The sequence below is a fragment of the Triturus cristatus genome, chromosome 3_1 (assembly GCF_964204655.1).
Source record: "Triturus cristatus chromosome 3_1, aTriCri1.1, whole genome shotgun sequence".
Classification (NCBI taxonomy): domain Eukaryota; kingdom Metazoa; phylum Chordata; class Amphibia; order Caudata; family Salamandridae; genus Triturus; species Triturus cristatus.
The window spans coordinates 823,075,645-823,087,980 of NC_140583.1; the positions used below are offsets into that span (position 1 = coordinate 823,075,645).

The 12,336-nt window shown below is 42.0% G+C and overlaps 1 protein-coding gene across 1 annotated transcript in view; it reads right to left on the bottom strand.

Moving 5' to 3' along the window:
* Window positions 1-12,336, bottom strand: part of ITGA4 (integrin subunit alpha 4) — a 466,594-nt gene that overhangs the window by 80,889 nt on the left and 373,369 nt on the right. Inside the window, exon 20 of the mRNA XM_085646210.1 lies at window positions 9,510-9,589. Within this exon, the coding sequence (XP_085502336.1) occupies window positions 9,510-9,589 (80 nt within the window). The remainder of the gene's footprint in view (window positions 1-9,509; window positions 9,590-12,336) is intronic.

The window sequence follows — 12,336 nt, forward strand, 5'->3', positions numbered from 1 at the left end:
CAAACTTTTGTAACGCAGGCAACATGTGTTTCACCCCCTAACATTGACTTCCTCAGGGCATAGGACACTCATAAATTGTAGTTTCGTAAGTAGTTGAAAGAATTCCCCCAAAACGTCCAACTGGAATTCTAATGGAGGAGTTTTTTTGCAAAAGTGGTCTGGAGAGATCGGCGCCATTTTTGGTGGAATTCTTTCAACTACTTATGGAACTACAATTTATGAGTGTCCTACACCCTGAGGAAGCCCCAGGCTAAAAGGCCGATGTTAGGGGAGAAACACGTGTTGGCTGCATTACAAACGTTTGCTCTCTACCTTTACTTTGCTTTGAAAGACTCTGAAGTTCCAAAGAGTCCCTGCCATACAAAAAATACTGGATGCAATAAATGGATCTAATTCCTAATATACCACACTGTTTCTTACTTGTCCTGGTACATCTCTAAGTTTCTGAAATAAATGGGAAAGGGGTCTCCTATTGCCGAGAACAATTAGTCCCTTAAAAACATCCTCAATTACACGCAGGAGTGCATAATATCTGGACCCATTACCCCCTTCTTCTTTTCTCATACTTTATTTTGCATGGTCTAGGTATGATGGGGTGGGGGGAGGTGTCCGGTACAGAATTTAGCAAATCGTGGATTTGTGATGTATATTTTACTCGAAGGACACTGAATTTTTACATAGAATATAGACATCTCAAAGATCTTTTTCAGAGTTCTGTGACAAGCCTATTTGTCATAGATTGATTGTTTTTAAGAAGTTGAGCTTTCACATACGAAATGGACATATCTCAGAGCCAACTTTAGCTTGAAATAGGCATATTTTTCAAGGAGAATGTATATTACTGCACCAAATTACCCCTCTGAACTCAGCGTTCATTACTTGATGGCCTTGCAACAGCAATGTAAGTGACTTCATCATGCAGTGAAATTATTGTTTTCAATTTAAACGCTTTATGCCTTTGAGGTAAACTCTGTATAGGTTATTCCTTTGTTTTCTCCTCATTACATTTTAGAAGCTAACTCCCGGAATAAGCTCCAAGCAGAGAACCTTAATTATCCTATTACTCTGGAAAATATCAAGTTAATTAGTAATCCCCCAAGCTCAGTCGGCCTTTGATTAATATTTTAACTGGACTGGTTTATGCTTGGTCTGCAGTTAATGAAAAGGGATGCAATAAATAATTAAACAACAGTATAGCCTTAAGATGCTCTGTATCGCATCACAGGGACTTAGTGGTCATCGGACTATTTATCCCCTATTGGTGACTTTCTATCCCCTTCATTAAAAATTTAGAAACAAGATAGACAAGAAAAGACACTTTTGGCATGGAGGTGATCTTTCATGTAAGCTTAGCTTTTTGCGTGTTCCCAATTTAAGGAAGAAGCAGTTCTTATTGTGCCATTGAAACCTTCAAATAACATTAGACTGGTAACTGACTACTGTATCTAATTTAACACCTGATTTTTTGTAACTGATTGCCAACTCATTTAGCCTTCTTTTCAAAGTACATAGTGAGCGGTTAGTCCTTGGTTACTTTAATAACCAGACAGAAGCTTATTAGCCCAATAATGAACTATATGGCTAATATGTCTTTGTTCAATCTAATCAAGGGGTTGATTGGTTGTTCAACTCTTAATGCCGTACATACTCTCTATCTTTGCACACCGCCTACAAACAGCAATGCCGATACCTGTCACATGGTCTAATCATTTTGCTGTACCCTTTGATGTTGTGGGATATGGTTGCAAAAAAAGTGGATAATGGTTGCCCCCCTTTTAAAATCCCGACACACTCCCGGGGAAAACAAATCAAACCTAAGCAATTAGAGGATAAGATTGGCAGTCAATTAGTTCACATTGGCCCTGTTGAAAGATTCCAATCCAGTATCACCTTGGTTTTGGACATCACTGCGACATTTCTATCTGTTAATACCTTATTACAAAATTTCAAATGGCTCCCCCCACCACTAGGGTCACTGGAATTGAAGTGGCAAAGAGAGTATTTTATAAGGCTAACCCATCGATTTTTAACTGCTAGGTGAGACCCCTTAGAGAAAGGAACACAAGCAATCCAGGGCAATTTTCTAACTTGTTTGGAATTGACTGCTCCCATGCAGAGCATGGTCAAAATTGTATTGCATAAGGTGGGCCATTCTCTAGAGTGCCACAGTGGGCGAAACATGGTGGGTTGGAATGCTATCCAGAGTGATTGCCAGTGGTTTAGACTATTTGCACAGATTACCTCAATCATCTTATCTCTATTTGAAATGAGTATTTCACTTCACCACAGTCTCTCTTATCACTGCCAGCCTATCCATAAAAGGAAGACAACTAAACACAACAGTAGTGAATTGTACCTGTAAATCATGGGGTTTCTTGGAACATCACTTTTTCCTCTAACAGCAATAACAAACAGTATGAGTTCATGAGAAGCAAGGTCTGACTGAATGGGAAGGTTTACATGCACATTCCATTTTCTTACCATCATACACAATGTTATCAGATGTTCACTCAGAACTGGCCCTGCACACACTCATTCTAATGCTCGCAGTATGAACATGACACTCCCTTGCCATAGATAGTGTTCCTAACCTTCAAATTAGGAATGTAGGATGTAAAAAGAAATACTGGGATAAATGCATTAAAATCATAGTCTCAGTAGTACCTTAGTGAGGATAAAAGAGGCACATAACCTTGTGGTGCCCCTGGGCAAGATAGAGTCATGTGGAGGGGGTACCAACAATCTCCGGGACCTTTCTAAGCAGCATGTGATCAAAAGATTCCCTCATTTCAGGCCAATCTTCCTTCGAGCTAGCTGTTCTATGAACATCCTGCCTATTTTCAGGAAATGAGGAGCAAATAAGCACTTTCAACATCATCAACCTCAGCATTCATCTCCAAAACATGGGGGTAAAGATCCTCAGAATGGGTAGAACGTGGCTGGCATGATGGGAAAGGAGGATGCATAGCTCCTTGATTTCTGCTATGCAGTACAAGTGGCTGATTGGCACATTCCCAGGATACAAGGGCTGAGAGAAAAATGTTAATGTAGATAAGGAGGAATGTGGCAGCAGTGTCATGTTTGAGTGCAGGGGTTTCAATCTCTAACAGTAATAAGTTCTAGTGTTGGGCTTCCTTCCTATTTTATTATTCTTTGGTATTCAGGAGCTCTGGATCGAAAAACTCACAGCCCCACTCTCAGAGCAAGGAAACCGGTTCCAAAGAGTCAGAGTGAGTTGTTGACTTGATGGCAGAGTTAACGTACCATGCCATTGAGGGTCCTTAACAAATGGCCCTACTGAAAAATGATCATTGAACAGAGCTCACTTTTCATTAAGAAGTAGTCTACAGAAGTCAGATTATGTGTGTTACTCTTACAACTTCTCTGATTTTTTCCACTACCTCTAATATTAGTTCTTCAACATCTAAGAGTTGAACATATCAATGTGTTTCCTTCTGTTCTACTATTAGAGTCATAAAGGTAACAAAGATAACAACAAAAGCCTCAGTTAGATCACAGTACAAATTAAAGTGCCCCAGGTGCTGGTTACCAATGCATATTTGAAGGGCTCCTTCATGGTTTTGCTTAATAAGTGAACCCCCATCTTAAGTGTGATCTGAAAAATTGCCAGACTAGTGTTCTTTATATTGCTGTCTGTGACAAAACCATAATGTCACAACAAGAAATAAACATTTCCCTATGCCTGAATCTGAGCACAGTGGAGGTCAACAGTTTGTAATTTCTTGGAGGGTAGAATATACCATTGGTCCAGCCCGGACTGCAGTAAGTCTAATAGATGTTATCACCCATGGCCGAGAGCTAGCAAACTCCACACTCTTTAATTAAAGTTTATTAAAGTACTCTGTGCAGTCTTCTCAAAGACAATTTTTACTCTACATGAATCTAACCTTAATTGCAATCCCAGTCACACTCAACGAGTAGTGAGCCCCCAGTGACTGATTCAAATCTCCTCAAAAATGAGAAAGCTTCACCTTCACAAGAAGTTTTCCTTTTTCTTTAAAATCTGGCCAAACTCCCCCTTTGCTAAAGAAAACAAACCCAGACCCCTCAGATTTTCATTATCTGAGTTCAGTTTCCAAACTTCCCTCTACGGATAAACTGATCAAGAAGATGCTACACAAATATCCGCTCAATTGTCAATCTCCTGTACATCTGCCTTTTGAATTGCATACCTAATGTACAGCTAACACCGCTACCACTGAGGTCCTAGAAGGTGCCATCCATGTTTAGTTTACAGGTGAGACCTATCTAGACTTGTCAGTGGCTTTTGATACCCTGCACCATGGAGACCTTCTCCTCACCCTCTCGATAAGTTTCCTTCTTCCTCAATGCGTATCACAATCTGTGATATTTGAGACACCCAGATAACCCCCTTCCTCCCTGTCATGGAAGACTTAATTTTCACCTTCAGTGCTTTTCAACCTGCTCATAGATCTGCTGGAGGTAATGTTAAGCCATGAGGGATATCTAATGATCAGTATGCTGAAAATACCCATCTTTACATGAGGGTCACTCTGATCTAATGACCTGTTGGGACAGAATAGTCCTCTGCATGGTAAAATTCATATATTCCTGCCCTGAGTGCCCAACTGTACTGTTGTCTGAATCCCTAATGCTGATTCTTATATGCCATAGGCAAACACGGATCATGTGTGTGTGTCATGACATAGGCCTGACTCACGGCTTGCGGTCCTCTTGGACCGTGAGGGGCGCCCAAAGCACTGCCCTCATAGTGGTGGAAGGCTACCGCTCTCACCAAGAGTTAAGCAGCACAAGTGCGGTGGTGGCAGCATACTGTGTAGTGATAGTAGTAGTGAACAGTTCCTTTTTACCCCGTGTCACTGGAGTGAGGACAACAAGCTCACTTGCCTTTTTTAAAGTTTCGCTGCTGCGTGCTTAACTCACCCTTGACCTACATCAGGTTGGTGTGGAAGTGCATGAGTAATGGAAACATGCTGAGTGCATGTGTACATACAAGAAATACACTATACAAAGAGTGAAGTGTGGTACAGTGCACAAATGGCAAATGTGTGTGTGCTGGCAGTGTGTGTTTTTAAATAACACACTCTGGTACAATACAGAAAGGCTGTAGTACTGAACAGTGTGCGCAGACTGAATGTGTTGGCTGCATGTAGTTATGATTGTGGTGACATCATATATGAGAATAACAGTGCTGTGCAGGAAGTCTGCTGTGGACACTGAGTGCAAGCGTCCCTGCACTGGTACATTACAGGGCAGACCTCGGATTCTATTTTGGGAAGCCCAGCCCTGTCTCATACAAAAGTAAGGAGTAGAGGAGTCCCACAAGACAGATTTCTTTATTGCTGCATTCCTGTAAGCTAGGTGGGACATGCACTGGAGGATGGGAGAGTCAGGCTCTCTTCTGTGCATTTCAAAGGGCTTATTGATTCAATGATAGATCACAAGGAAGGGACCTGGACACAGCACAGGATGAGAGAGATGAGGCTAATAAGGGAATCATAAAAAGTAGGGCTGAGGGCCCAGGATTAACCTTTTGATATCACTGAGGCTGACATCCAGGTGTGAACACTGGTTGCTCCCATGAATCTATTTGTGGGTTAATCAGCTTTGGAGTCCTACCTACTGTGGCAGACATCCTTCAGGAGGAAGGAGAAAGTGGAAAGATGTCTATTGAAAAGAAGCAGAACCCCAACATAAACTTGCAAAGACTCAGAAACTAAAATGCATTTTGTGTCTGGAAAAGGACAATAAGTAGCTGAATTTAAGACCCTACTCTTTGTAGTCTGCCGAGCAGCCCGATGGGCTGTGTGAGGAGGGGAAGCTCAGTAAAACTTCTGACTGTGACCAGTTCTAGTTGCCCAGCCTGCTAGTCTCCCTGCAGGGTGAAGGGACTTCACCCAGAGAAAGAAAGACCACTTGCCCTTGAGCACCAAAGCCTGTCTGCTCATCAAGACCAGTGTGCCCTGTGAGGGAGACGAAAGCGTCGGAAGGAACTAGGTCCAGAGGGGAGCACTGATGTGAGAACTCACTCTGTGAGGTGTGAGTAATCCACTCCTGCACCAATTGGGCTTTAGCTCACGTGCCTTATTGTTTCGCCGACCCTATATGCCAGGAGGAGCTGCTGTGTACTGAGCCAAGGACTGAGTTGTGAAGAGCTCGCTCCCACACTGACCGGGTCATAGCATATGTGCCGGATTGTTTTGGTGACCACATATGCCGGGAGGGGCAGCAGTGGACTGAGCTGAGGAGCGAAGTTTGTATGGAAGGCACCAGGCATGCACGACTTCTTGGTGGCAGGCATCGCATTTCAGAAAGAGGGCCACCGAGAATGCCAACACCAGGCCAGTGTGACTGGACTTGTGAGTGCCATGGTGATGACCCTATTTGCCAGGAGGGGCTGGAGGAGACGCTGAGGATACATGTACGGTCAGTCGCCTGAGAAACTGCTGCTGTGATCAAGGCGTGAACAACCTGTATGGTGTGGTCTGCACTGAAGGAGGCCCGAGCAAATAGTCGTGGAGCAAATAGGGCAAGTCCCCCTCCATGAATGGAAGAGTGATTTACCATGCAATCACCAGAGTTGGAACAACCCCAATCGCCAGAACCTCCGGTAGCTTGGCTCAAAGGAGAGTACCTGCGCCTACCGAGTGCTGCCACATGGGTCCGTGGACAGCCTGACTTTGCCATGCCGGAGCAAGACTTTGCTGCACCACTGAAGGATTCCATATTGTCTGAGCAGGTATGCCAAGAACTAGGCCTTTTGGTCCCCAGGGGACATAATGACATTAGTGCTGCAACCCCATAGACCCTAGTGACTGATCTTAAGAAAAAAGTCAGAGAGAAGAACTCTTGAGTACGATTAGGCCGTACATTCCCTGGATGCAGTCATTAGTGAATGGGGAATATATCGAACCCATTGCACTAAAGGTGGGAGGGCAGGGAATGGCCTGACATCCACTAGAGTCCCGAAATCAAGAGGGCTTGTGTTATTGCTTTTGAATGCCATTTGCCTTTACATGTCTAGAGTTCAAATTAGAATTAAAATACTTATTTTTATATATAAACAGGTATTGGACTGGACATTGATTTATTGTTCGCGCTGCTTGCACGTTGAGTTATGAGTCGTGTTCACTGACCTGTATCTGCACTTCTCCCTGAAGGAGCCTTGACTGCTTGCCCTATGCTATCCAACTGTGAGTCATGTGCAGAATGGAGGGCTTGGCTCAGTAAAGTGGGATCCATAATAGAAGGGGCCCCGGGACATCGGGATTAAAAGGCCTCAACCACCATGGTTGGGCCCAGTAACTCCTGCTTGTCCCGTGGCACTCTGAACAGGTTCTGATGTGGCCTATCTTGGGTATAATGCTCCTTTGAAGGCTGGTTGTCCCTTTTCTTTTGGAAATAAAACATCTCACAAGCACAATTCATAATCCTTCTCTTTGGCTTTTCCACTGCAAGTCCTCCCTGTCCACCTAAGCAGCACATATTCAAAGCACTAAAATACCTAGATATCGCTATAAAAATGGTTTTGTCTGCAAAATTAGTGAAATGCATGTTAGACTCATCTCTTTAACCACAAGTCACCAAGCTGTTGTTCAACTTTCTACAAATTACACTGTCTTTGGTAAGTCAAGCCATGCATCCCTGCTGGTCTCTGAAGAATTGTTTCATTTTCTACCCCAGTTGTACGTTGTCCTTCTAACTTGAATCCCAAATAATGCTGAGCCCAGCCTTTATAACCCTGTATTTCTCCATGATAAACTGGCAGTTGCAGGTGGGTGCCAGGTGATGAAGAGAATAAACAGATTAGCTCTTGACATACCTTGAACCAAAGATAAAAGATGTAAGTGTAGCATTCTCTAAAATTATTTAGGCAAGCTCATTCTCTTCAAATAACTTCAGAAGACCCATCTCTTAAAATTAACTCAATGAAATGACGCTCCACTGCATTTTTACTTGTTGATGCTACCTTGTTATTATTGTCCTGTGGTTAGGAGTGCACTATATAAATGTCTGACATATTTACACAAATAAGTATCTGGGGTATCACTAAGGTGTGAAGAGTCAGGACGATTACAGTTCACCAGACATCCATTTGAGGGATCCTGAGTAAGATCCATGACACAATGAATACTGTCCTATCCAATGGTCAATCTTGGAACCACATGTAAACAAAAGATGTAGAATAAGTCTTGCACCCATCCCAGTGAAATGCTGCTGTGCTCCAATAGCAAATATCCTTCATTTACATTTGTGACCCTTGAAGTAGCCGATCCAGGTGTAAGTGATGCGGACACAAGCAGAGTTTAAGCATTGTCAAAACTGCTCCATAGCAAATAGATCTCCAGGCTAATTCAAATACGTCCAGTTGATCATTTCTTAGGCTACAACTATCCCCTGACCACTTATTTATTTCTTTGTCAAACACTCATTGAGTCCAAAACAAGCACTTTTGTTCCCACCAGAGCAATTAATAAATATTTAGAAATCTGCACATATGTTGGGTGAAAAGCTTGGTGATCTGAACATTCCCTACTGACAAATGCAGCCTACTGAAGGTCTTGAGCTTGAATCACAGCAACGCAAACTCAGCCTGTCATACATCCGGATGTCAGAAAAATAAGTGCCACAAATTGGGCAAAAGTAGCACATGTCCTTTTTCAGGCTTAGAAATGGCAGAAGTGTGGTATGAAGCGCTATATAAAAGCAAGTTATTATAAGGAAAGCAAGCTATTAGCATAGTAAGAAATACACCTGCAATCAAATGAGCATGCCGTTTGCTCCGGCATTAGAGGATGTAACCCTGCAGTCCATGCATGCATCACAGCCATTTCTCATACAGACACTGAAATTTGAAGAAGCAGAAGATAGGATGGAAGAACCAACCCCTAACTAAACAAAAATAGTTTGAGGGTCTCAGAGAAACAAGCTGTATTTCCTTAGAGTAGTGCTCAGTTCCTAGCTTTAGGTTTCAGCCAATCCAACATATGTTTTGATACATGCAAACATTCACCCCCCTACACTCACTGCTTGGCTTCAAAGTATGACAGTTTGTATCACTACTAGTGACATGTATGCGCAGCTGCAACCACCAGCATCTCGGCCAATGGACATCTGGCAATTGCTCCAGAGTTATCTCTTGGCAGCGCAGGGCAGCAATGACCCTCCCACTCCTGACCCGGCCGCCCCTCCTGGGTCTGCAAATTTGTAAAGGTACAGGTGTTTTGCGGTATCCTCCTTTGTCACAGAATTAATGCATTTCATTACTAGACCTTCTGTAGAGAAGACCCATGAGTGTACTATACTAGGTACTGTACGAGACTTTTAGCCATGACTGTATATGATACACTGCTATATAGGATGTTATCATATGATTATTACTGTATTGACGCACTGTACTTCTATGTACGTTTATGTTGTATTTCCTATGTTCATTAATTGTGAAAATCAATAACTAAATAAATTTTAAAAAAACATATGTTTTGATACATAAGTCTGTTATTTACCAGGTGACAGCAGTTGTAATGTTGAGGTCATCTTCTGCTCTTGTGAGGGAACTTGCATCAAGGAGAAAACTAAAGTCCATCTGTGAAAAGTCAATATGGAATCAGATCATTTGGTTTTAGGGGTGGATGCAATTAGACTCCCACAGAAATAAAGCATCAGAGCATCAGTTTACACAACTACCCCCATAGAGAACATACTTTTAAGAATGCCCCAAAAGCACAAATAAAGTTGAACTACTCTGTAACCACACCCTCTCGAATTTGATGGAATATTCTGAGCTATGCTGTCGTAGTGACACATTCATAAATTCAATTTACATTTATAGAAATGTGTGACTACTACTTAAATCTTGAACAGTTTTCGTAGTTGAGGTTGTATTATGAAAAGTGCGTAAGTGACACTGTAGACTAAAGGAGGGCAACGTAAATCTCCCTATTCCCGGCACTTGGAATAATTGACATAAGAGTCGTTAAAGAAGTTGACTACTGCATTCACAAAAAAATATATCCTAAACACTGTCATTTAATATAGGCACACCACCCCCAAGTCACCCACCAATTGGGTGAATGCCTAAATAGCTGCAGGTTATGGTTTTTCTACCAAGGGCCATATTATATTTTTATGTTGGTAATCAGTAATTATTAATTATGATCACTATTGTTTTTCAGATAAATGTTTAGTTGTCTTAAAAGTCAACAGAAATGGGCCTGTAGTCCTGTCACAATTGACACGAATTGCTCTACGTTAATAAATACTGAAGCCTACCTATTCCTTTACATCTGGTTCAGAATTAGAAACCTTACATTAGGAATGTCAGCAACCCAAGAAGCACGTGATTAAAAGAAATAATAAGAGAGAGATAGATAGATAGATAGATAATAGATAGATAGAGAGTGTAATTCACCATATATACACATGTGTACCATATACAATTTTAGAAATCCATGCACATTACAGTTAATCACACAAGACTGTTATATGTGGTTGGTTTATTTACTCCTCTACCCCTACTAGCTTTATGCATCAGTGCATCAGATTGTCTCATTGCCTTTTTAATTTAGTTACAAAGGGGCATAAAACTGGCCCTCAACATAAGAATTCAAAACCTACCAACTAAACATTCGGCCATAGGGGACAACTCCTTGGCTCCCAAGGCTCTGGGCCTAAAGTTGTGAAACAACGAGAGCTCTGTTTATAACACATCTTTAAGCAGTGTGTCAGTTTGCAAATGGTGTCTGTAGCTAAAAGAAATGAGTGAAAAGAAGAGTCAACCTCTACAATACAGAGTTATCTGAATCATCCCACTAAGGTTCTGGACCCTGCCCTGTCAATGTAATTCCATGGGGGAACAAGGGACTTGGACGAGGATCTGCAAAAGAGACCCAGCCCAATCCTAGTGTCTTATATGGACATTCTTAGTTTGGACAGGGAAAGTAGTGCTTATTGGTAATTTGTAACTGCTCTGCACATGTGACTTAACCCCTGGCATCCGTGCAAAGTTGTGCTTTTTCACCATGCTTCGGTTGTGCAAACAACCTGCAGCCTGTTGCATCACCCTCCGTAGTGTCTCAAAACAGGAAAAAAAAATTAAACAGGTTTATGAACTAAAAGCGAATGCGTGAGTATGTTTCCTCATAAGTGTGTCACGGGGGTCGGGGAAGTGCACTTCTTTGTTCCACTGTAATACACCACTTGGATTTATTTTTTCTTTGCTAAACAATTTTAGTCTGCCCTCCAACATATCTTTAAGAGAAGCAGCCAACCGTCAATGGAAAACGTGTGGGGACGAGGAGAGAGAGAGAGAGAGCTCTATTTTTTAAAAAAAAATTTAGTACCTGGGTCAAATATATATATTTTTTCCCCGTTCAGAAAGTAGCCAAAAAACAAGTGGGAATGACTGTCCAGAGTAGATGTAATGCAGCGGTCTGATGCTTTATTTTCAGTTAGACATTTTTGCAGTGGCATTCCCCGTCTCCTAACCCCGTTCTGCTCCCCTCCCTCTAGATAGCGGCGGGGGGCTTAACCCCTCCCCCGTTTCACACTTGTTACTTTTTGATGCAAATGAAGGCGATCATGGGGATATGTATTTAAACTAAACAACATACCCACTGGCACATTTCTGCTCCATGTGTCCCAGGAAGGTGTTACCCTAGCTTCAAATCCCACCAAAAAGAGGAAAGGGGGACAGAGCGAGCGAGCAGCAAAACAAAAAAAAACAAAAAAGGACATCTGCTGCAATCTTGGGCGGAGGCTGTAAGAGAGTGCAACAGGTTGTACAGAAACAAGTTAAAGGTTTCTTTACTTTTAAAAAAAAAATGTAAATTAATGGGGGCGGGAGTCTAGGGTGGCAACAAGGAGTGAAAATAATATTAAAAGATTAGGGGTGGAGATATACATGGCCTTTGCTGCAAACAGGAAAGTGGGAGACCAGCTCTAAAAGTGTGCACCTCCGCAAGGAAATGACAAGCATTAAAAAGGCAATAGGTCTCACCTCTCATTAAGTTAAAGCCATTAGCTTTGCTATACAATACCATTAGCAAAGCAAATGGCTTTAACTTAATCAAAGGCGAGACCTATTGCATTTTCAATCCTTGTTCTTCATTGTGGTACATCTGGCATCCATTATACAGCACTTGAAAATTACAAAAAAGCTGTATGCCAGCCATTTTTACTTCAAGGATAAAACTGAAGACAGTAATTGAAAAATATGCCCAACCAAATAAAAGCCCGATTCAAATGCACGCAAGTAGAAAGTTAGGATTAGTTCTAATCACCATCTGTCATCCAGATGCAGTGAGCCAACCTTATCAAAATGTGATGTAAGGG